Below are 26,258 nucleotides of genomic sequence, written 5' to 3'. Positions count from 1 at the left end.
AGGTGTGAATGTGAGTGTGAATGGTTGTTTGTTTATGTGTGCCCTGCGATTGCCTGGCAACCGGTTCAGGGTGTACTCCGGCTCTCGCCCGAAGATATCTGGGATAGGCCCCAGCACGTCCACGACCTGGTAAAAGAAAATGGATGGATGGAAAATGCTGACTCTGGTTGGAACGGCCACTTCAACCTCAGTACAACGCAACAAGAATTTTGAAAATCGGATTATGGGCTCCAGAAAAATGGACTTCTTCGTGTTGGAAAAAAAAATGCCTTTTTGGGTAATGTTTTTGTGTGATATTGTCTATAGAAAATCTCGTGACGAAAACACACGTTTAGAGTATAGCAATAAAACTTTCTCAACATATCTACTTAACTGGTTTATTTCGTCTACTCTTCAGGGAACGTCTTCTCCAATTGGCTAACAAGTTTCAGTTAAAAATATCCACCAATCACTCGTACATTGCAAATGTTATCCAAAACATCGACGCGTCTAAATTACCGTAAAGTTTCAAACGGCGTCACTTGCCCTAAAAACTCAACTAGCGCAACTGGAACATTATGTGTGAGAAGAGCAGTGAGGGCAGTAGAATAGATCCTGTACTGTACTTCAGCAATCAATCGTTTTTTCATGAATTTATTTGTAATGGAGGATTTTACAGGTGGTTAAAGTGCTCATCCCATGTTTTTTAGAAAATTCCGCAAAGATGGGCCACTTGTCATGTTGCTAATAAGAAGGGATAAATATAGTTCTGTTCTGGGGACAGGGGTTAAAATCTCGGCCTCGCCTGTTTGGAGTTTGCATGTTCTCCCTGTGCCTGTGTGGGTTTTCTCCGGGCACTCCGGTATCCTCCCACATCCCAAAAAAACGTGTGGTAGGTTGATTGAAGACTCTAAATTGTCCCTAGGTGAGGAATGTGAGTGCGAATGCTTGTTTGTTTCTGTGTGCCCTGTGATTGGCTGGCGACCGGTTCATGGTGTATCCTGCCTGCCGCCTGAAGATAGCTGGGATAGGCTCCTGCAGCCCGCGACCCTAGTGAAGATAAGTGGTAAAGAAGATGGATGGATGGATGGATGGATGGAAGAGGCATTTATAGTTGATAAAATTAATGAAATTAGCGTTGGAATTAACCAAACATATGAGCCATCAAGGAGTTTAACATCATAAGAGACTTGGCCAGTTGCAGGTCCCATAAATGTGTGTGCAAATTGATCAATTTACATCACATTTGGCAGAAGCATAAAAACATATATACTACAGATTATCATATGGATTTGAAAAATTATCTTACCTAGAAGTTTTTTAGGGGGTGGGGGTTCAACTATAAATTCGGGAAACGTCAGAGAATTGTAACTTATTTGCTCTGCAGAGAAATTTTGAAGTTGTGATTAAAACTAGAGTTGTGTTCTACATCATCACTAATGGCATACAGTGTTTAGGTGAATAATGTGAACACAGTGAAACACAGAAAACAGCAATTTGATCGCTACTCAAATTGCTCAATCAAGAGTATAGCTCGTTGAGTGACCACTTCTAACAACCTTGCCAGCGCCGGATTACAGACATACCTACTGAATGTGTTTAACGCCACTAACACGACTGTTTTCTTTTCTCTATTGTTGGAATTCAAGTCAGAGGTGGACACAAACGCGTTCAAGTGCTGGAACTGCCCCTTCTATGGTCAGCAACATCATCCCTCAGTTGAATGTTCTGCGATACCAAAGAGTGGGCCAGATATATTTTAGATAACTACCATGGAAGACACTCGGTCCAAACCCGGCACTCCGGAGCCCAGTCCCGCACCCAGTCCCGTACCCAGTCCTGCACCAAGTCCTGTACCCAGTCCGCTGTTGGACAGAATCCCTTTGCCATCAGGAAACCATGTGGAAGTAGGTGTTACTTTTATTTTTTTACCCTTAGCTAAAGTATGTTATTCAATGAGCTTTAATGATAATTAATTGGGTTTCATACTGTAGAAACTAATGTGCTTGCTATCAGCCTATTCCTCTGCTTGTGCTTCTGATTTTGCTACTTTGTTCCAATAGTTAAGCCTACCGGTACTTTTCTGTAACACTGTAAAACCAAAATATAACACAGTAGAGCACAGACTTCAGACAAGATTAAACGATTAACATCATTAAAACAAAAAAACGATATATTTTTTTGCATCTCACCACTTCTCTGGAATCAGCTCCATATGTTCTGACAAGAACGAGGCAATGGCAATGGTCTTTATTGTTAAGCCACACACAAACACCAATCTCACAATTTCCACTTTGCTCCAGCAGTATGTTTTCTTGGTGCCCCCAGGTATTCTTGGGGGGGAAAAAAAGTCTTATGACATATTGATAAGTCAATAAAGGAGACCCTCATTCCCTTCAGTTGTTTTTAGATGAAGAACCCCTATGAAGAAACAATAAAAAATGATCTAGGTTTCCCTTCCCCGGACGTGGGTCACCGGGGCCACCCTCTGCAGCCAGGCCTGGAGGTGGGGCTCAAAGGCGAGCGCCTGGTGGCCAGGACTGCACCCATGGGGCCCGGCCGGGCACAGCCCGAAAGGGTAAAGTGGGTCCCCCATCCCATGGGCTCACCACCTGTGGGAGGGGCCATAGGGGTTGGGTGCAGTGCGAGCTGGGCGGTGGCCGAAGGCAGGGACCTTGGTGATCCGATCCCCGGCTACAAAAGCTGGCTCTAGGGATGAGGAATGTCACTTCTCTGGCAGGGAAAGAGCCCGAACTGGTGTGTGAGGTCGAGAAGTTCTGATTAGATATAGTCGGACTCGCCTCCACACACAGCTTGGGCTCTCTTCCACTCTGAAGTTGCCCACGATGAGAGGCGCCGAGCAGGTGTGGGTATACTTATTGACCCCCGGCTCGGCGCCTGTATGTTGGGGTTCATCCCGGTGGACGAGAGGGTAGCCTCCCTCCACCTTCGGGTGGGGGGACGGGTCATGACTGTTGTTTGTGCCTATGCACCAAACAGCAGTTCAGAGTACCCACCCTTTTTGGAGGTCCCTGCACGACCGGAGTCAGAGTTTGGGCCGCATATCCGGCAGTAAGTTGGACTCGTTTCTGGTGAGGGTTGGACTCCGCCAAGGCTACCCTTTATCACCGATTCTGTTCATAACTTTTATGGACAGAATTTCAAGGCGCAGCCGAAGCGTAGAGGGGGTGCGGTTTGTGGCCTCAGTATTGAATCTCTGCTTTTTGCAGATGATGTGGTTCTGTTGGCTTCATCAAGCCGTGATCTCCAACTCTTATTGGAGCAGTTCGCAGCAGAGTGTGAAGCCATTGGGATGAGAATCAGCACCTCCAAATCTGAGACCATGGTCCTCAGTCGGAAAAGGGTGGCGTACCCTCTCCAGGTCGGGGATGAGATCCTGCCCCAAGTGGAGGAGTTCAAGTATCTTGGGGTCTTGTACACGAGTGAGGGAAGAATGGAACGGGAGATCGACAGGCGGATCGGTGCAGCGTCTACAGTGATGCGGACTTTGTATCGGTCCGTTGTGATAAAGAAGGAGCTAAGCCGAAAGGCGAAGCTCTCGATTTACCAGTCGATTTAGTCGATTTACCAGTCGATCTATGTTCCTACCTTCACCTATGGTCACGCTGTGGTTCGTGACTGAAAGAACGAGATCCCGGATACAAGCGGCCGAAATGAGTTTCCTCCACAGGGTGTCCGGGCTCTCCCTTAGAGATAGGGTGAGAAGCTCGGTCATCTGGGAGGGGCTCAGAGTAGAGCCGCTGCTTCTCCACATCGAGAGGAGCCAGATGAGGTGCGGTGTTCCGGGCATGTCCCAGACCCCGGGGACGACCCAGGAGACACTGGAGAGACTACGTCTTTCGGCTGGGCTGGGAACGCCTCGGGATCCCCCGGAAGAGCTGAATGAAGTGCCTGAGGAGAGGGGAGTCTGGGCGTCCCTGCTTAAGCTACTGCTCCCGCGACCCAACCTCGGATAAGCGGTAGAAAATGGATGGGTGGATGGATGGATGTCTTTAGATGATATGTTCACTGCGGCATGGTTTTAACTTTTCAATTTTCCTTAGTATTATTTGGAAGTGGAAACACACCAGACAAAACCATGGTAAATGAGAGCCAAGTGTACTGTGCTGTGGAAAAGCTTATTGATTGTCTAATTAGACCTTCACTATAATAATTTTTTTTTAAAAACTCTTTTCATATATTAAATACGGTGTTAAAGTTGTTTGTTCCATGCTCTGTGACTCTTTCCAGCACCTTAATGTGAACCAGATCCAGGTAGTAGTGCGGCGTTGTTCGAGTCCAAATGTCACAGAGGAAACAACCTATTTTCTTCCTCGCAACCCTGTGGTGGATGCTGGTACCAACACAGAACCACCGATGGTCTGCTGCCCTTTGATTCACAGATTTTGCCCTTGTCCTCCAAGAGGCCTTGTGGCCTCTGTCATAACAAAAGGTATTCCCAGTATGGGGCCCCTTTGGGCTCAGTGGGCTTCCATCCATGTTATCATTACTGTCAATGATAATCTATGACACAGGTGTCAAACCTAAAGCCTGGGGGCCAGATCCAGCCCGCCGCACCACTTTTTATGGCCCCCTAACGCAGTTAAAGTGTGTCTAAACTTCAGGTTTCTTGTTAAATAGGTTTGTTCTTTACTTGTAATTTTCTTCATTTTTACCAGATATTACAAGCATTTTTGACACTAAATCCCTTCTTAACATACATTTTCAATGACTTCTGATTTCAAATTCAATTTGTTGGTAACAATATACATAACAATCAATTGCTGGGGCAATTGTGTATATAAAATAATGTGGTGAGGTAATTATACATTTATATGGTTTTCATAGTTATAAGGGCTCTTTGAGGAAAACCATTACTATGATGTGGCTCGAGACCAAAAATTAGTTTGACACCCGTGATCTTTGACATTCTAAAACCTTAAAATTGTCCTCAAATTACAGCGATAATATTATTATTTTTCATAACTATTGTTTTGTGTCCTCCCCAGTCCTCTTGGCCGCGGTGCTCTTCGGAGTGGTGTGGTCCGTCACAGAGGATGAGTGTCTTCCAGGGGGTAACCTGTTTGGCATTACGGTGCTTTTCATCTGTGCAGTTATTGGTGGTAAACTAGTGGCTCTGATCCAATTGCCCAGACTTCCACCATTCCCTCCACTTCTTGGTAGGAAATTAAACATCTTCTGGACAAACTAACAGTGCCGGACATATATAAGATTTTTTATTTTAAGTCCATCAACTCCAAAATGTTTTTTCTTCCGGTGTTAAATCTGTCTAACATGGTTTTCTGATGCTTTGCAATGCTCGGTTGAACATAATATGTACATTATGGTACTTCCACATTCAGTACTACTGTATATCATAAACAGCGATTGTCTGGTGGGATACATTTTACGTCATCTACGATTCTGTATTTTTTTAAATTATTATTATTTCTTTTACATTTTCAGTATTATGTAGTATAGTAATAGTTACTCATGTTTGCATGTTTTGAGAAGAAAATAAAACATGACATTTTCACAAACGTTAGATTCATAAATGTAAGATTATGGTTAACATCCAGTTTGATTTTTGAGCTGCAGGTGTCCAATCTGAGACTGAAACTATGTGAAATTGAACTCTGTGAGAGGATCAAATAATATATATATCTTTCCTCTTCCAGGTATGCTGCTCATGGGCTTCATGCTGAGAAATATCCCAGTAATAACAGACGGTGTGTATATTAATTTCAAGTGGTCCGCCTCCCTCAGGAACATTGCACTGGCGGTCATCCTAGCCAGAGCCGGTCTGAGTTTGGATCCCTCGGTAAGCCATTGTATTAGTTTAGTGTTGTACCACCGATTAGGCGTCAGAGATACAGAAAATGTTTTCATCTTTTAATTTAATACAAGCTAAATACAGCATGTAGGTTGGAAATTTATGACATTCCAGTGCTTTTTCACAACTGCTGCAATTTAGTAATCTATATTAAAGTTTATATTTTTCACTGATATGTTACTTTTTTGATGGATGTTCTACCAACATCATATGATTCTAAACCTATAAATAAGATAGATGATGGATAGAGAGATGGATACATAGTGTAGATGGGTACTTTTTTTCATCTGCAAAATGAAATTACTGGTCCAGTATACGCCACAATGAGAACACCACAAGGCAAAGCATTAACAACATGAAATATATTTAATATCAAACAGTATCTTAGATTGTAACGATATGAAAGATATTACATTTAAAAAAACAAAGCATTTTTTACTTCTTTTTACTTTTTTTCCATTCTTTTTTTTAAATACCGTATTTTCACGAACATAAGGCGCACTTAAAAGTCTTAAATTTTCTCCAAAATGGATGGGGCGCCTTATAATGCGGCACGTCTTATGTGTTCCAAAATCTATAAATGTTGTTGCGTGAGGAGCCCTCCCCTTGACTGACTGGGAGCATTTCCTGCTGACACGCTGCTCATACAGAGAAAACGCGGACGTGGCTGAGGACAGCATGCGGCCGTAAAGGGGGAAGGGTGCACGTGAAGGAGGACGCTAAAGGCACGCAGGTATATAGCACCGCTCAAGCCAGCCTCCACTCGTAAAGTAGCAATCAAGCCAGCCGCCCCTAATTTTGTTCATACTAGGCATTACGGTAATAAGTCGCCAACTCGCGGCGAAAGCCAACTTCAAAATAAAAGCTTCCCAATAATACGGACGTCATTCTCTTCGGTTAAGGAATGCAACCAGCAAGGTTAATTTGAATCTTGAGATGCATTAAAAAATGTAGTCCTTGGGCAAGACACTGAACCCTAATTTGCTCCCAGTGGGCCTGGCAGCGCCTCGCATGGCAGCAGTCGCCCATTGGTTTATGAACGTGTGTGTGAATGTGAGGCTTTGTAAAGTGCTTTGGGCACTGTGATGATGTAGATAAAGTGCTATATAAGTGCAGTCCATTTACCATTTATTTTTCCTAAGATAACAAATAGACTATAATTTTTAATGTAACTCAAGATTCAAGTTAACTTTGCTGGTTGCATTTCTTAACCGAAGAGCACTGACGTCCGTATTATTGGAAAGCTTTTATTTGAAAGGTGGCTTTCGCCGCCTGTTGGCGACCTATTACTGTAATGCCTAGTATGAACAAAATTAGGGGCGGTTGGCTTGACTGCTACTTTACGAGTGGAGGCTGGCTTGACCGCAGTCGAAAACTGCACCTACGAAGAGACACGCTTAGGAAGCACAGTTTAAACTGCAAGCTGTCAGTTACGCGGAGGGACATGGGAATCGAGCAGCCGCAAGAGAATTCAAGATCAACGAATCCATGGTTCGCAAGTGGAGGAAGCAGGAAAACGAGCTTCGCCAAGTCAAGAAGACGAAGCTGAGTTTCTGCGGAAAAAAAGAAAAAGAAAACGCGGAAACAAGGCGAGGTGGCCCGAGTTGGAAGGCCAACTCGAGCAATGGATTAATGAACTCCAACCGCTGGACATTGGTGTAAACAGGGCGTTCAAAGTGAAGTTGTGAGCGGCGTGGGAGTTATGGATGACAGATGGCGAACACAGCTTTACTAAGACTAGGAGGCAGTGCCGGGCGAGTTACGCCACCATTTGTGAATGGATTGTGGATGCTTGGGCTAACGTGCTTGCACTGTTGTTCGAGCTTTCGTAAAAGCCGGCATCATTTCTGAGGAGCCGCGCGGCAACGAGACTGACTCGAACCTGACGTGTTTGATTGAGTACTTGCCCAGCTGTTCATTTCGGATACAGAACACGAGGTCTTTGATGGATTTGTGGATGAGGATTGATCAAAAAATAACAGTACATTGTTAAATACTTCAATAAAGTACAACCGAACTCAGTTTGGCTCCCGCTGCCTTTTTAGAAAAATTGTTTTAGCGTGCATGCATGCTACCGTATGTTTTAAGCTAGCATTTGTTTTACCATGCCTGCGCCCAATAATACAGTGCACCTTATGTATGTGTTAAATACAGAAATAGACACCGTAACTGAGACTGCGCCTTTTAATGCGGTGCGCCCTATGGTCGTGAAAATACGGTAATTCTGTGTAGATTTATGTGACTCAAATACTTCAATTACTGTTGAATATAACCTTTTGGATGTTGTTTGCCAGGCTCTGAGGAAGCTGAAATCTGTGTGTTTGCGTGTGGCAGTGGGGCCCTGCATCATTGAGGCCTGCACCATAGCTCTGGCCTCACACTTCCTCATGGGTTTGCCCTGGGTGTGGGGCTTCATTCTTGGGTAAATATATTTCCCCTCTAGTTCTGTACCCGCTCAACTGGTAGAACGTATGCATCCAGTCAGTGGGGCCATCTCTTTCACTTTGCAGTTTTGTGCTTGGCGCTGTATCTCCAGCAGTGGTGGTCCCCTCCATGTTGCTACTGCAGAAGGACGGTTATGGTGTGGAGCAGGGCATCCCAACGGTGTTAATGGCAGCAGGCAGCTTTGATGACATTCTCGCCATAACAGGGTTCACTACATGCTTGGGCATGGCTTTTGCTACAGGTAATGGGGAAGGATGAAACAAACCTTTAATGTAGCTCAAGTCAACACAGATGAATAAATAGATGCCAATGGTAATTGAAATATATGCTACAGGGAATCCTCAGTCCTAATTTACAGCGGCGCGCAATGTAGTTTGCGCAGCAGTTTAAGAATACACTATGTTGTCAAGTGGCACAAGAAGGCGCACTCATTTACTGCTCTACTTTTTCATTTGATTTAGATTGATTCAATGTTTTTTATACAAATATGTACTATACTTCTGCCTTCACTACTGCATTAGTCTAGCTCAGTGATAGGATATGGCGCGTTCCTACAACAATTTACAAATTCTGGTTACCTTGCCGCCTCAGGAATGAAACATCGAAAAACAGAGGACCCCCTGCAATATACCCAAGCAGTAAGAAAACGAAAGTATTTTTGAAAAATGGCATTAAAAGTCTTTGGAAACAGCTTCTATTTGACTTTGGAGAAGGTGTATAAACCCTGAGCATAATATTTTCTTTCAATGACGTAGTTTTTAATGCGCATTTTTACAATATATTTTTTTTACAATACATTCAGATGTGCTAAGCAGATGTGCTAACCAGTTGTCCACCGTGAGTTTCATATGTTTAATTTATTGTAAATCTTGCTCTTCCATGTACTGTAGGTTCCACATGGTACAACCTCTTGAGAGGGGTGCTGGAGGTGGCTGGTGGCCTGCTTGCTGGGATCCTTCTTGGCTTCCTCATCCAGTACTTTCCCAGTCTCGACCAGGTAGACGTTACACAGCTTGCAAAATCACTGCTTTGAGAAGGTGTTTCTCCTTTGTTTAGTCATTGAGTTTCACCACTTTGGCATTTACCCCAGTCAGTTACTGAGGGCTGGAAGGACCTCCCACTGGCCTGAAGTTTTGAAAATGCAGTGTTAATTAAAGTTTTGAAAGAGTGATAGACATTTAATAAAACTCATGGTTGTAACCATGTAAAGAAGACATGCCTTTTCCCAAACAGTAGAAAATACCAAACAGTGCAACCAAAACAGTAGAAAAAAATGTCTTGTAAATTTGACACATCACAGAGAAGTCTTGTTAACAAGCCTGACGAATGAATTAATGAAATAAGTATGTGAAATCAGGCTTAAAAATGATCACGAATTGGGACATTGTTTTAGTTTGCAGACGCTGAGGGCGTGTCACTGAGAACTGCAGAGGTGCAGCCTCATAATGACCATAAACCACGCCCTTGGGCCAATTTTCACCACTTTAAAATTCAGCTTTAGTGGCCACCAAATGGTGCTCCATAAGCAGCCAAAGCCGCGCAACTCGCTCCGGTCCAGGCTGTGAGGCTAACGGCACTCGCGTTGTTTTGCTGGACCTCCAGCGGCTTCTCTAACCGCGGATCTCAACCGTTTTGCCGCTGCCTTGCAACACAAAGTGCGTGGGTGCCATACGGCAGGACATGTTGTCCAGATAACACACTGTGTGTTTGCATGTGGCAGTGGGGCCCTGCATCATTGAGGCCTTCACCATAGCTCTGGCCTCACACTTCCTCATGGGTTTGCCCTGGGTGTGGGGCTTCATTCTTGGGTAAATATATTTCCCCTCTAGTTCTGTAACCGCTCAACTGGTAGAACGTATGCATCCAGTCAGTGGGGCCATCTCTTTCACTTTGCAGTTTTGTGCTTGGCGCTGTATCTCCAGCAGTGGTGGTCCCCTCCATGTTGCTACTGCAGAAGGACGGTTACAGTGTGGAGCAGGGCATCCCCACGGTGTTAATGGCAGCAGGCAGCTTTGATGACAAACTCCCTGCGGCCTCCTCCGGGTGGCCGTAGTTGTGGCGCCTCAATGGGGCCGGTAGACTTCCCTGGGTTCCTCGGTGTGGGACGTGTCCCGTCCACCGAGCTGCTCTCGGGTGGACTCCTGGGCCCGATCCCGCCTCAATTGATTAGTTGGGGTCCTTAGCCTCCACGGTGCAGGCACAGCAATTACAGGGCACTTCTGTCAGGCATTGTGCATGCGAAACAGTGTAAATTCACTTGCCTCTGTCCGCAGGCACACACCCCTGGGACTTCTTTGCTGGGTGTGGGGCCTCTCACTTATTGCGATAAATAATTCATGAATATGCGAATTGCTGGGGTATCTCTTCACTCACACTATGGTCCTTATAGAGGTTTATAATTTACCGTAATTTCTCATGTATAATGCGCATTATTTCCCCCTAAAAATTGTCAAAAGTCAATAGTGCGCATTATACATGGGTGTAGGGGCAAATGGAAAAAAACTTTCACATTTTATAAATGTATGCTGACATCTAGTGGTTATGAAAATGCTGTACACTTTCATTCCAAAATCCCACCGAGTAGTAGTAGTAGTAGTAGTAGTAGGTAGGTGTACCCTACGCATTCATTCCAATATGACAGAGGTACGTACGTATGACTGCTTATATGTACAGTTGTGCTCATAAGTTTACAAACCCTGGCAGAATTTGTGAAATGTTTTTTTTTTTTAAATACGACTGATGACTGAACAATAACCATCATTAATTTCTTTATGGTTATGTTTTGTTTAATGATAATGCTTTTCTGAAATGCTTGACCGTTTAATTTTAATCACATTGATAAAAATTTTGCCTGGTCCTTCATATTTTCTTTAAATAATTGAACCCATGTTACAAATTCTGTCTGGGTAATCAAACATATGAGCACACTGTGTGTTTTCTAATTTACTAAATAAAAGTAGGGCTGTGAATTTCAAAATGAGAGCAAGTAAACAAAAAAAAGGATTATGTGTTCAAATAAAGTGCTTAACTTCAGAATAATTATTTGAAAAAAAATAACAAAATACAGATAATACTTCGTTTTGATCATGTGGGTAGAAGCAAAATCATGCATTGAAAAAATGCATTATACATAGGTAGAACGATTTTCCATAATTTTGAGGTCAACTTTGGGGGTGCGTATTATACATGGGAGCGCATTATACACGAGAAATTATGGTACATAGCCACTCCCACCACACACCAGTTGTACATCCGGGTTCACGACCCTTGTCCTGCATGCTTCCTCTCCTGTCCTTGTCCGGTCCTATCTTGTCCTGTCCTTCCCTCACAGGGTGTAGCACTACGCCCCTTGTAATACTCATATCTAATGTGTCATTGTTCTAGATATATAAGGATTTACTTTTCTCATCTTGTTTACAGTTAGCGGTTTGTCTTTTGTTGTCTTCTTTTCTCACTCCCCTCGAGAAATCTTGTTCTGTTCGACTCTGATTCTCAATAAATCCTTCCATCCATCCATTTTCTGTACCGCTTATCGTCACTAGGGTCGCGGGCGTGCTGGAGCCTATCCCAGTTATCTTCGGGTAAGCGGTGGGGTACACCCTTAACTGGTCACAAGCCAATCGCTGGGCACATATAAACAACCATTCAGACTCACATTCACACCTACGGGCAATTTAGAGTATTCAATCAACCTAGCACGCATGTTTTTGGGATGTGGGAGGAAACCGGAGTGCCCGGAGAAAACCCATGCAGGCATGGGGAGAACATGTAAACTCCACACAGGTGAGGCCGGGATTTTAACCCCAGTCCTCAGAAGTGTGAGGCAGATGTGCTAACCACTCTTTCACTGTGCCGCCTTCTCAGTAAATATCCATTCTAATACTAAGAAACCACATCGGTATCTTAAAAACTCCACTGTGACACAGTAAAACTGTTCCGGCATAAAAGGGATACAGATCCTCCATCCTGTTTGACCTAACAGCAGAACAGGACAAAAAAAAAAAAACACATCACACTCCAGGAAAGATTTATTTTTTCCAGTTGTGGGCATCTCGGAAGTTGGAATTTCCAAGTTCCTTGTCGGAAATTCAAATTGAACAGCCTCTGAAGTCGGATTTTCCACTTGGAAAGTTGGAGATTTCCCACTACCCCCGAGTCGGCTTTCAAAGATGGCTGCCCCGAGTGTAAATAGTAAGTAAAAGCTCCTGTAATAGTCCGGTTCTGAATAGTTTTTGTCACACTCAACCGGCCGTATACATAGTATTGACATATATATATATATATACACACACATATATGGTATTTTTGCTAGAGTGTAAAATACCTTTTTGATGTGGTATACGTGAGCTACATTGCAGCCCGTGCTAATGATGGCTAATACTAGCGCGGTGGCTTCTTGCTATAGACATCTCGTTTTCATTTATGTTTTTGCAACCTGTTTATGTGAAGAATGTTTAAAAGTACTGTGAAGCAGTGAATGACCTCTGGACTAGGGATGCACATTCTGAATATTGTTTCAACTGCTCACTCATTTATCAACAATCATAGTCTAGCCCTAATATGGATAGAAAATGTATGATTCCATTTGTATTCCAAAATATTTGTGACGCAAAAAATATTCTGTGGGAAATAGTTGTAATGTAAATGTTTTCCCCCTCCAGTCTATGTGGACAACAGCACTGGCCTATATTTGGATCTACACAGGAGGACACTTTTTCCTGGCCCCTATGTTCTAGAGAACACACGATGCAGCTACGAACTACATCAGCATGACTGCCTGGTTATGGCTGAGGAAAAGCACATCACAACAGGTTAAGGAAGAAAAAAAAAGTTACAAAATGGTGTCCATGAGACAATGTTTGATAATATTATTCATGTGTCTTGTAGAGAGGTTGGAGGAGAATGCTCCCTTCCTATCTCCTGCCATGCTTGCAGATTAAGGCTTTAATAGAGACCAGACCCTGTTCCTTATTGACCTGAGGGCATCATGATAATTAATGTCTTTCCTGTGGTTTGCGCATCAGCGAGGGTGGAAGTAAGAAGACTAGAAAAGCTTGGATCATCAGGTGTCACCCTGCCTCTTGCTCCAGCACCCACATGGCACCAACACCCACACGGCCTCATATGCGTCGGCGGGAACATGATGATGCCATCCAATTCCTCCGTGATTCCTAGGAGGCTAGTCAGAGGTGCCATGAAGAGTTGCTGGCTCAACTGGAGTCAACTCAGCAAGGATTTGAGGCCCTGATGTGTCGACTGATAGATCAACTGGAAGAGTTACATTGATAACACTTTTCTTTTAGTGTACATTTTATGTTTACACTTTTGCACAATGTTCACTACCTTACTGCTGGGAGAAACTTTATTTTGCCCAATTTGAATCTTTGTTGTGTTTTTTTGAGTATTTCATTAAACTCTATTACATTTCTACTTGAAGTTATTGCAGTAAGTTATTGGCAAGAAAAAAGGTAATGACAGCAGTGCATTATTGATAACTATTTACAGTATGAACATTTTAAGAAAGCAGGATCATTTGACAGCATGGACTCATTTTCATCTGCCGGTCATGGGCATCCATTTGGATGTTCTGACAGATCTCCAAAGCATCCATGCACATGTTGTGGAGAAAACACCCCGCCATTATGATCATCACTATTGCATCGATCCGGGTGTTCTGCAGATCTTGTAGGCGCCTCCACTTGCACCTCATCCTGAAAGTGTTTCAAGAAAAAGAGAGGGTGTTTCAATTAACAGAGAAGCCAAAGTTTATCCAAAAATGCAGAACCACAATAATAATAATAAAATCAGCATATCAATATGGAGTGAGAATTACGGAAAAGATGAGTGGAGAGCTGAAACAATGTGCAAAAGGTCAACCAGTTCAAAAAATAAATACAAATGATCATTTACAAAATGAGGAGGTCGTATCAATATAGATAGTATATTATATAGGTGTTTTTGTTTTGTTTGTGTTAGTCAATCTTTTTCATCAAAATCCAAGAAACTGTTATATTGATGTTCTATAAAGTAATAGTTATCATGGATAAGTAGATCTCACGGAAGCTCTTTTGGTTTGCCATGGTAAAGTCAGCATGATCGGTTCCAGTCTTCAATTCACTGTGTATGCTGCAGCATTATTATTATCTAGATTATTCTAGACAAGAGACAAAACGTATTTCAGTAAATAATATGACACAATAACATTTTAAACCCAAGAAAGAAAAAGAGCAACACAAACACAGAGCAAAGACAAACACCCTTGTAAGCAATGAAATACACTGAACCAAAAAATAGGTCACCATCTGCATCTTTGTGTTTCCTATTCATCCACCGCGTGTGAAGTTTGCAGAAGGACCACGTTTGTCTAGAAGTTGAAGTTTTTTTCGCAGTTGTCGCCATCTCTTTTTCCGACTTGGTAAATGGAACGCCGGTAACTTGGCGGTGATGTCATTCCCAGCTCTAATGTCCCATTTCCAAGGTAAATGGAACGTTGCAATAGTTTCATGGCCAGTTGTACGTTACACTGGTAGAACTGGGGGAATTTATGAACAAAGATGTGCAATTCCACCAAATGGCCAACCGCAAGATGTCACAGGGCTATTTTTTAGCCACGCCCCAAAAAAATCAGGAAAATTTGGGTGAAATCTTAACAATTCAGTACTATATTGTTCTCAGTCATTGCATGTTTTCAGCTCTTCAAACATAATGTATTTAGAAACAAAACACGAAAATGAACTTGGTTGCACTTTAAATTTCCACTAACTTTCCTGTTTCAAAACATGCTTGTGTCTATAGCAAAACACAGGTGACAAACTACAATTATCAGTTTATTTATCTTTGATTTTTATGAATGATACTGTTCTGGAAAAGCTCAGATTAACTTTAAAACTGCGATTGGCCAAAATGGTGTTTAAAACAAAATGTGTACTCATTGGCTGTTTTTTGACCTTGCAGAAACACTTGGTGATGAAGCGATCCTTCCTGGTACTCGGCCTGTCTGTCTTTGCTGTGTTTGGCAGTGGTGTGGCTGGCTTTCCTGGTTCTGGTGGCCTCTGCACTCTGGTATTGGCATTTCTTGCTGGTCTCGGATGGGGTACAGAAAAGGTAAACCCGTTCACAGCTTTTATCATTTGACTGACAAACATCGGTAACATTTTTACAGTGACATACTTTTCCTACTCAGCTTCATGCCAGAAGCAGCAGGCATTAATATCATGTTCTGTGTGTGTGTGTGTGTGTGTGTGTGTGTGTGTGTGTGTGTGTGTGTGTGTGTTAAGGCACGCGTGGAGGAAGTGGTGGGCTGGGCATGGGATGTGTTTCAGCCACTTCTGTTTGGTTTAATCGGAGCAGAGATACGAGTGTCCGAGTTGGAGGGACACATAGTTGGTGAGAGCACATACAGAATCACTTAACATTCTTCACACGAGTCCTAACAATTCTTGAAAATGCTACAATTAACTGAATTGTGATGAAATAAAATATACTACGAAGTTCGATGAATTTGGATTGTGAGGTGGGTTTTTTTGTCTGTATACACCATCACATTGGATTTAAAATATGGTAAAACATACAGGATGTGATTAATGTTAACATTTTTTTATTTTTATTTCAGAGCTTTCATTAAAACTTGACATTTACCATTTACTGATGAGCCTGTTTCATTTCTCTTTCTCTCTGCTGTTACAAAACATTTGTGGGGGTATATGACCAGTAAATTACTATACTATATTATGTGTACACGTGTAAGCTTTAAGGGTGCTGGAAATGTTGAAAGATTGATCTTGAAAGCTGTATGCTTTGACTTTAAATTAACAAAGAGGTGGCTGCTCTCAACAAAATTTATGTGACAGTATTGTACATATCTGTTTTCTTCTGCAGGTCTGGGTATTGCTTCTTTGCTCATTGCCCTGGTGATTCGACTTCTTTTCACCTATGTTTGCGTGTTGTTCGCCGGCTTTAACATTCGAGAAAAGGTGTTTATTGCGCTGGCGTGGATGCCCAAAGCCACAGTGCAGGTAGTTTCTTGAAAAAAAAACATTCATTCAGACGTTTGTTGAATGTTACATGAGGGACCATAGAGGTAAACTGTTTTTTAAATCACCAGGCAGCCATTGGCTCCACAGCTTTGGACATGGCCAGAACTAGGCAAGACAAGCAGATGCAGAAGTATGGCATGGACGTGCTGACTGTAGCTGTGCTTTCCATTCTTCTCACGGCGCCAGTAGGAGCCCTTATCATTGGCCTGTGTGGACCATGCCTGCTGCAGAAACCAAAGAACTCCGCCTGTGGTGAGCGAGTCAAAACGAATTTATCAGCCTTTTTCTTAGGTAGGTAATGTGGGGGCATCTTTATCAACAAACCCGGCTCAGATTCCATCACCCATGCCTCGTAGTCGTGAAGTAGTGAGTAAATGTAACACAACTTTAGCTTGGCTATCATCCCTTTCAACCACTGCAGTAATGTCAGTAGAGTAGTTTCTTGAGAAAATGGACCACTCAACCACTAAATAAATCCTGCCAAACACATTTAATATTGGAAAAAAAAACAGTAGGCCTGCCTATTACAGTGTTTTGGGACCGAGCATTACCACAGATAGTGGAAATCTGTAATTCATGGCCCCATAAAAAGCTTTACAATTGCCTATAGATTCCATTACATGGCGCCAAAGCACGACATGAAGCGCCTCAACTCACTAGGTGAGGTTTTTAGCAAATAACAGATGATGGGTTTCAAATGAAATCTGCAAAATCTGTAAGTAGAAAAGTGTGAGTCAACACTGTACTCAATCAGTTGGTGGTTCAGCAATCAAAACAACTTGGAATTTGACCTAAAAGAGAGGCAGTGTACACCCTGAACTGGTTGCCGGCCAATCGCAGGGCACATACTGTATGAACAAACAACCATTCACACTCACATTCACACCTATGGGCAATTTAGAGTCTTCAATTAAGCTACCTTCCCAGCTATCATCGGTCAGGAGGCGGGGTACACCCTGAACTGGTTGCCAGCCAATCGCAGGGCACATACAAGCAAACAACCATTCGCACTCACATTCACACCTACGGTTAATTTAGAGTCTCCAATTCATGCATGTTTTTTTGGGATGTGGGAAGGAAACTGGAGTGCCCGGAGAAAAGCCCACGCAGGCTCGGGGAGAACATGCAAATTCCACACAGGCGGGGCCGGGGATTGAACCCAGGTCCTCAGAACTGTGAGGCAGACGCTCTCACCAGTCTGCACCGTGCCGCTAAATTACTTTATTTTTAATTAAATGACTTCACCCACACCGAAACTTGAGAGCATTATTTGACAGAACGGCGGCATGTTTACGTCCAACCGTTCGTTGTACCAATAGCTTGCTAGGCTACATAACGTTTTTGTTGCCTGCTTGCGAGCCGTATCGTATTAAAAGTACGTGAACATCCCTGAAGCAAGCCTTAAACGATCATCCTCTCCTGTCCTGAGCACCGGTGACCACCAACACACATTTCCCCCCATTTTGTTCTTACACACGGCGCGATCCATTATTGTTGTCGTCGCCATGGTAACGAGTGTATCCGGTCGCGTTTGCGTTGATACGATGAAGCCCAGTGATCGGAAAAAACGGGATGTGGTGGTGTCGGAATACAAGATTTTATTGCAGTAGTCTGACATAGTGCAATCGTGAAAGAGCAAATTTGTCTTGTAGTCTGATCCGGGCATTACGTATTGTCTGTCTCAGGCGTGTTGTCTGTTCCACACCGCCGGCATGTTTTTTTGTTTTTTTTTAATAACTTTATTGGCCGTCAGTTATTAACACGACTACGCCAAAAGACACGCGACAAGGCTAAAAATAAACTAGCGTTTGGATTCATATATACTGTGCACGATGGCTACGCGGAGTAAATAAATGTCTTTTGCGGAGTCGATCAATGACTTCATTGATCGGATCGGCGAATTATGACATTAAAGCCGATCAGCCATCAGCATAAAATGCTAATAATCGGCCGATACCGATAAAGGTGTAAAGTCTAATTATAATTACCATGAAAATGTATATTTTGGGCACGATTTTGTTGTCTTTAAAGAAACTTGAATAAGCAGGGGATTGGATTAAAAAAAATAAAAATATCTGTGTGATCTGGAAAAAATATTGCAAATAAGCGTGTGGTTCCACGAATAACGATAGAGTCCCCAAAAATTCTATAGATAGGTGAAGCCGCAAATACCAAACCAGAAATATGCAGGGGTCCACTGTACATCATTTCACTGGAGTATCAGTTATAAGCCAAAAAGCTAAATGGTAATGATGACATAATAAATTAAAATAAGGAACTCCGTGCCAAAAGTGGTGCTCATCAAAGGTTACGAATAAAAAGTTACTTGAAATGTGTTACTTATAACATTACCTGTTCACTAGTTAGTACAGGTATCAAAGCATCCAACCATTAATTTATAGACCACATGGGGTCTTCTGGAACATACTTTGAGAAGTATGGAAAAAGCATGACACAAAATGTCATCAACTATTGCTTGTGCTCCCTCTGCATCTCCTCTAGGCACTGCGGCAGGTGGCGATGAGGACAATGAAACGCCGGTCACCTATGAAAGCACTCTCTGACATCACCAGTCTCAATGCAGCCAATGGGGTGTTGAAAGAAATAATCTTTCATTTTGGATTTGATGGCATTTGTCTGCAAGTGCCGCAACAGTATTGTCTATCATCATGGAAATCCTCACTGTTCACATCTATTTCTGTATGTATTCTTGAGGGAACACTCAACTCCGTTTTAATTTGTAACAAAATAACTGGAATGACATGTTGGATATGTCAGCTCTCCTTCAGCCACCGAGTGGCCTGCTACATCTTGCTGTCTTCCAGACAGCTCCTGCTATTCTCTCTACTGCAGGAGCACACCTGTGAATAATGACTACTCTATGTATTTGTAGCCACTGGTGATTTCTACGCCTCAAACCAATGACTCACATCTGAACATGTGAACGGTCATGCAGCGTACGAGAGGTAGTTTCTGTTCAGAGTCAAAATGTTTTTTTGTTTTTTTTTTATAATTGAATGAAATCATTTTATGAATGTGGTTTTCATTTTTAAAAATGACTGTGGTTGTTCCTATTTGTTAAAACAAGGGACTCGGACTGAAGTGGTAATACTAATAATTGCAGCTAGTAAGCCTATTGCGTTAGTTGCTAAAATGAGCAGGAGTGTATTTTTTAACATGAGCTTATGTTTGACACATATTTTAAGTCCTATTGTTTTTAATCAAAATGTGTAAAAGCTCAGGAAAATGTGTATACAGTAATCCACACATTTCCCTTTGTTTCAAAATTGAAGCTGAATCATATTCAGTCCTTTAAACATATCTTTTAGCAGTCATTTTTTAAATCACGTTTTGTTACTTTTATTTAAAAAATCTGCAGTGTATTTTAAGGAACTTCAAGATGTTAATTTTATTTAAATTATGTGATACAAAGTTTTTGTTTGCAGTATTAGTATTTATGAGAAATATATGGAACTGAGAATTAGTTTTCTACTAAATATTCTTAAATAAAGTTATATAAAAAAAAAAAGTTGAATCTCTTGCTTAGTACTTCAGTTATAGGGTTAGGGTAGTACCGTCGACCAAAAGTTGAAATTTTTAGATGAATAGCAATAAAGTTGCAATCCCATGAGCATTCTCATTTAGTAGAGTCTCCAAACCTTTTCGGAGTATTGTATTAACGGGATAGCATTTAGTTCAAAGCATTACTGTGCCAATATAGAATAAACAAATTCAAACCATGATCCAGGAAACATGAAAATACAACTGTGATGATGTAAACATTTATGCAAAAATATTGGTAGGTATTAGGAATTACTTCAGAAGGAAGTAAAGTATTTACAGCCGTTATGGTACAGCGCATAAAAAGAAACGGGCTGAAAACAACAAGGCTTAGTTCACTTACATGAACCTCAATAAGGCTTTCTAAAACTCTACTGCAATGCTGATACAACTCGACTGTGTTATGGTTTGAAATGATTGAGTAACATCAATGGGCACAGAAAGGTTGCAATGAGTTTATCAAATAATAATTTATGCATGAGTATTTCATATTGCTATAGTTTAAATTTGGTACACAGTCACAATGAAGGAAAAAGGCCTGGTTGTCACAATAACTCAGCAAGGGTGCTAAAATTGGTAGTATGTAGCACAGTGAGATTACAGACTGCATAGCAGTTTTACTTCATATCTAATAGAGGGAAATTGTTGCCCTTGGACATTTATACTTATTAAAGGCCATTACATCAAGTCACTGCATTTACTGTATGTTGTACTTTCAAAGTGGTCTCACTGATTTATGAAAGCTTCCAGAGAGACCAAAATCAAATTTACACATACAGTGGATACAGAAAGTTTTCAGACCCCCTTAAATGTTTCACTCTTTGTTAAAATAGAGCACAAAGCTAAAATACAGTGGCTTCAGACTGTTTTTGAATGGCCCAGCCAGAGCCCTGACTTAAACCCAATTGAGCATCTGTGGAAAGACCTGAAAATGCCTGCTCACCAACGTTCACCATCCAACATGACAGAACTGGAGAGGATCTACAAGGAGGAATGGCAGATGATCCCCAAATCCAGGTGTGAAAAACATGTTGCATCATTCCCAAAAAGTCTCATGGCTGTATTAGCTCAAAAGGTGCTTCTACTAAATACTGAGCAAAGGGTCTGAATACTTATGGCTGTGTGATATTTCAGTTTTTCTTTTGTAATAAATCTGCAAAAATTTCAATAATTCCGTTTTTTTCTGTCAATATGGGGTGCTGTGTGTACATTAATGTGGGAAAAAATGAACTTAAATGATTTTAGCAAATAGCGGCAACATAAAAAAAAAAAGAGTGACAAATTTAAGGGGGTGTAAATATTTTCCGTACCCACTGTATGTAAGTGAGTCTGCTGAAACCACAAAAAAGGCTAACCATTTCTTTGTCACTATATCAGGACTACTTCAGATGATGACTGCATGACACTAAATGTCTCACCTGTACGTGCAAATAAAAAATGATTTCAATGTAAATAAATGTAACCTAAATACTGGGAAGAGGGGAATCTCCAAGTAGGTGGTCTTTTATAGGATCTTCTTCTTGAGTATGAGTGGTCCCACGTTGTCTCCAGTCAGCTCGTTGTGCTTTAAGTGTGACTTGTCACAAACAGGAAACTAAAAAGAGGAAATGTGTTCATGTTAATAGCCAGCTGCCCAACCACTTACTGTATCCTCATACCTGAAGGAGGTTTAAAATCTAGATACATATATTGTAGAGATAAAACATTTTGATAGCACGCACACACACACACGGCTTATTCTCATCAGGGTCGTGGGGAGCTGGAGAACATTCTAGCTTGTTGTCAGTCAATCACAGGAGGCGTATAGGGACAGACAACCATTCACACTGAGATTCAAACCATCACAGAGTGGGAATTGAACCGACTCCTCAAACTCAAGCTCTTTGACTTCTGACGTCAAAGTCATCAATCCATTTTCTATACCGCTTAATTCGAATTAGGATCGCGAGTGTGCTGGAGCCTATCCCAGCCAGTCACATATTTCAAATTCAATTTGTTGTTACAAATATACAGGTATATATTAATCAAATGCAGGAGCAATTGTGTACATGTAATTACAGGATGGGGAAGTTATACATTCACAATACAGTACAGTATATACAGTAGTTTTCAGCCATAACAGCCCTCTGAGGGAAACCATTACAAAGATGTGACTTGTGAAGAAAATGAGTTTTACACCCCTGCTTACCTAGTCAGTGACTACAATGACAACACATTTCATGTCAAATGGAAAAAAATAACTACTGTACAGACTTCTCACTTCCTGAGAAGATGGCGTGGACTGACAAATTGACTTACAGTTTTGGAGCGCCAACAGCGACAGTAGCACACATTTGCACTGTTAAGGTCCTCAATGTCTATCTCGTTGACCACTTTGGGATTCTCCTTCTGAATCTTCAGGTTGATCAGACAGTCTCTCTGCTTCTTCTTCTTGGGAAAAAAGGGCCGAATGGTCATGTAGCCGAGCAGAGCCAAGATGCCCAGCAGAGGCAGCAACCGCAGCCATTCGGACACTACGGACACGTAAATGTACACGATTGTTAAGAAGGTGCACGGCACATGAGGGGGAACAGTTTTTCTTTCACAAGTCAATTCAAACTATATGTCCAATTTTAAACTAGTATGTACCATATCCAAGTGGGTATTTCAGACACACACTATAAACTATAACTATAAATAAATAAAACTATACTGGGTCTACACACTTGCTTCTACTGCTGTTTATCCACTAGTACTGACAACCTGTTACCCTCTGAACTTCCTTCCCAGTGTGATGATTGTGCCATATGTCTGTTTTTAATCATCTAACACGTCAAAGGCCACACCGAACATGGAAATGATGGGAGCTCCCATCATTTCCATGTTCGGTAGAGTGTACAATGCAGTAGTCTCATGCCAAAGTCCAAGTACTTAATATCTTTCAGGAAATGTATGAAAAACAACCGTAACTACATTGCACAACAATAATACACGCTTCAAAGTAGTTGAAGTAATGCAATCATTATCATCCAAGTCATGAATGTCACGTTCCTCAATACTTCATTCGGTTTAGAATTATATTCTACAAGGTCTACTCAAACTGACATTCCCATTTACAGCGACCGACTCGTTGCACTTGTTTGTATGCCGTAAGTGAAGTGAAGGTTAGGCGCTTGGAGCTAATAAGTGTCACCATTAGTCAAGACGTCAAGACATTCACAAGATACTGTATTGCAAGTGTTTATTCACCTGTTAACCTTACAAATCCGCCGATCGTCTCCGGAAGGGGAAGCTTCTTCAGGTATGCTGGGAGTTGAACTTTTATTATCCTCGAAATAGTTTCTAAGACCATCTTGAAATGCTTAGTAAAGCAGCTTGAGCGTTTGACTTGAATAGTCCCTACGCTTCATTTATGCTCTGTGCGTTCTTCTCCCAGTACAGTCGCTTACCGGTACGTAATTCTGGTGCTACAATATTTGGGAGAAGCTGAAAAAAGAGCGTAATTAATGTCGTGAATACGCCTAAGAACGGGCTGCGCAACCAATCACTATTCGAGGAGTTGGTGAATTCTGATTGGATATCAGTATGAGGGCGGTTCTAAAAGACTACCTCATTAACTATGGAAACGTGACTTGCAACGAAAAGATACAATCGTATCCGTCTGCGGCGTGCAGACCCAAGAAAAAAACATCACGGGACACCACCAAACCATGTCACGAAAGGTTTATACACTGGTTCAGAAATAGTGTTCCTTCTGCCATCTAATTGAAGAGCATTGTCTTCTTTGGCCTATCATACATCGCCGACACAATATTATGAATCCCACTCTAGCGATTTGAAAATCCGGATATGCTTGAACACACCGCACTGCACTGCATTAGTTAAATATACGTCACATGGTTTCCGTTGTTGTCTCTAATCCCGGCATTGCTTTCAATTAACCTTGGACAGATTTTTCCCCCCCATGTTTTTAAATGGATTTGGGGCGCGTTTTGGCAAAATGGTTGGTTGTGTGGCTGTAGGCTGTTCCACTCATCCCGGACAAGCCAAGCAGATGAGCTCATTATACATAAATTCTTGATTTTGAAGTCATAAGAGATGCACCAGACAAATATTGTGCAATTTAATACACAATTTATTCGATGGCGGGTCCCTCTTCTCCCTCTAGGTTACTATTATAAATGACATTACACTTATATAGCGCTTTCAAGGCACTCAAGGACACTTTACAATTGCACAAATTGGTCATTCACTCCACAGTCACACCTTAGTGCTGGTAAGCTACTTGTGGAGCTACAGTTGTGTATGTGTATCCTAGTTTTGTTTCTTTCTCTATCAGATTCCCTTTGTTTAGCCTTTCTGGTCCCTTTGCTCTGCTTGTGTTTCCTTGTATTAGAAGACACAGGTTGTTGGCAAATGAGGGATAGCCGCCAAAACCCTCCGCATCCGCCATTGTTCCCAGAGCTTCCTTCTGACATATAGTAAATGCATGTACACAAGCTAATGATTGACATACTCCCGGGCCACGCCTCCAGTCTGTATAGTGTCAAAACTTCATTTTGTCAGAAAGGCTCTATTTCAGTGATTTCTTGATTGCACAGCCAGTAAAAATAAATTCAGCTTTTCCAAAATTGATTAGACAGAGAAATGATTTCAAAAGTGCGGCAATAACTTATTTCACATAGGACCAGGTAGCTTTGAATATATATATATATTTTTACCTTAATGAATAAAATCACCATTTAAAAACTGCATTTTATGTTTACTTGGGTTATCTTTGTCTGATATTTACATTTGTTTGATGATCTTAAAGTGGGAAAAGTTCCCAAAAAAATCTATAAATATGAGAAGGGGTGATGGAGCAATACTTTTTGATGGCACTGTATATGCTCTCTCTCTCTCTCTTTCCACTTCTCTCTGTGCATTGTATTTTTTGCTGCATTATTAGCCTAAATGTTCTTTTGCCACATTACTAAACTGTACTTTAAATTTTGAATTTCCACTTCAGGGCTAGGCTATACGTCTGCTCTCTATGTCCGAGTGTGGCAATTTATCTTTGACTAGTTTCTTGTGTCATATGTAGGTGTATACAAACCAATAGGGTGCCATAATGTTATATAGAGTAGCCAACTGACAGAAATTCACTTCCAGAACAATTTGCCCAAATTGGTCTGAAGTTCCATATTTTTAAAGTTTTGTCAAAAAACATTACCGCGGGACAGTTATTGCAGTATATTGTGTCATAGGATAAAAATAATTCAGCATACTGTTAAATTCTCCAACATAATAATTGCTATATAATCATAATAGTTAATAAATTATGACTTCAATGTTTATTTTATAAAATTAAAAAAATATGACAAGAGATGAGGCGGTCGACTGGTTAGTGCGTCAGCCTCACAGTTCTGAGGACCCGGGTTCAATCCCCGGCCCCGCCTGTGTGGAGTTTGCATGTTCTCCCCGTGCCTGCGTGGGTTTTCTCCGGGCACTCCGGTTTCCTCCCACATCCCAAAAATATGCATTAATTGGAGACTCTAAATTGCCCGTAGGCATGACTGTGAGTGCGAATGGTTGTTTGTTTGTATGTGCCCTGCGATTGGCTGGCAACCAGTTCAGGGTGTACCCCGCCTCCTGCCCGCTGACAGCTGGGATAGGCTCCAGCACGCCCGCGACCCTAGTGAGGAGAAGCGGGTCAGAAAATGGATGGATGGATGATAAGAGATGAGCATAAAAGCGGTTGAAATCAGAATCAGCTTTATTGGCCAAGTATGTTGTAAGACACACAAGGAATTTGTCTACGGTAGTTGGAGCCACTCAACAAACAGCCATTGTGATGAAATATACATTTAAGGAAAATAAAAACACAAATGTAGTGTCACTGAGCAATGAAAGTGCCCCACTAGTGTGGTGATACTGAATACTGTATAATGGCAATTGTGCAACTGATGGAGTCTTCAAGAAATTTAGAGCAAATTAAAGTGACTAATAGTGCAACGATCTGGTACAGTGACGATTGTGGAAATGGTGCAGAATTCTCAAACACATGAGTGGCCAGTAGTAATCAACAACAGTATGCAAAATAGTGCAGCGTGATAAAACAGTGAGTGTACGAATAATGTAGAAGTGTCCCGACAGAGATGTGGAGAATTGGCAGCATGTTGCAATGAAATTAGAAGTTAATTGTAAATTAACTCTTTAAGAAGTTAATGGCAAGAGGGTGCAGTGTGATAAAACAGTGAGTGTATAAAAAAACTAGAAGTGTTCTGACAGAGATGTGCAAAATTGGTAGCATGTTGCAATGAAATTATAAGTTAACTGTTGTCATGGCAAGAGGAAAGAAGAAACTGGATTTAGTTTGCATTGTTTGATAGCACCTACCTGAGGGAAGGAGGTGGAATAGGTGGTGACCAGAATTTGGAGGGTCC

At 41.7% G+C, this 26,258-nt stretch overlaps 2 protein-coding genes across 2 annotated transcripts; one reads left to right on the top strand and one right to left on the bottom strand.

Annotated features, from left to right (window-relative positions):
* The first annotated feature begins 1,748 nt into the window (after positions 1–1,748).
* On the top strand, positions 1,749–20,888 carry si:dkey-162b23.4 (sodium/hydrogen exchanger 9B2). The gene is made up of 12 exons (XM_061679267.1): positions 1,749–1,886; positions 4,231–4,432; positions 4,989–5,159; positions 5,658–5,800; positions 8,107–8,234; positions 8,323–8,498; positions 9,148–9,254; positions 15,212–15,361; positions 15,535–15,643; positions 16,136–16,272; positions 16,362–16,545; positions 18,796–20,888. Exons 1-12 carry the CDS (start codon positions 1,752–1,754, stop codon positions 18,855–18,857), a joined length of 1,704 nt encoding a protein of 567 aa, XP_061535251.1. The 5' UTR covers positions 1,749–1,751; the 3' UTR covers positions 18,858–20,888.
* On the bottom strand, positions 20,067–23,296 carry cisd2 (CDGSH iron sulfur domain 2). The gene is made up of 3 exons (XM_061679272.1): positions 23,083–23,296; positions 22,153–22,367; positions 20,067–21,448 (listed from the first exon to the last, which is right to left on the bottom strand). The coding sequence occupies exons 1-3, from the start codon at positions 23,183–23,185 to the stop codon at positions 21,359–21,361; spliced, it is 408 nt and encodes a 135-aa protein (XP_061535256.1). The 5' UTR covers positions 23,186–23,296; the 3' UTR covers positions 20,067–21,358.
* Between the last annotated feature and the right edge of the window lie 2,962 nt (positions 23,297–26,258).

This window comes from Phycodurus eques, chromosome 6, assembly GCF_024500275.1.
Source record: "Phycodurus eques isolate BA_2022a chromosome 6, UOR_Pequ_1.1, whole genome shotgun sequence".
Lineage (NCBI taxonomy): Eukaryota > Metazoa > Chordata > Actinopteri > Syngnathiformes > Syngnathidae > Phycodurus > Phycodurus eques.
This window is presented reverse-complemented; position numbering and strand designations above follow the sequence as displayed.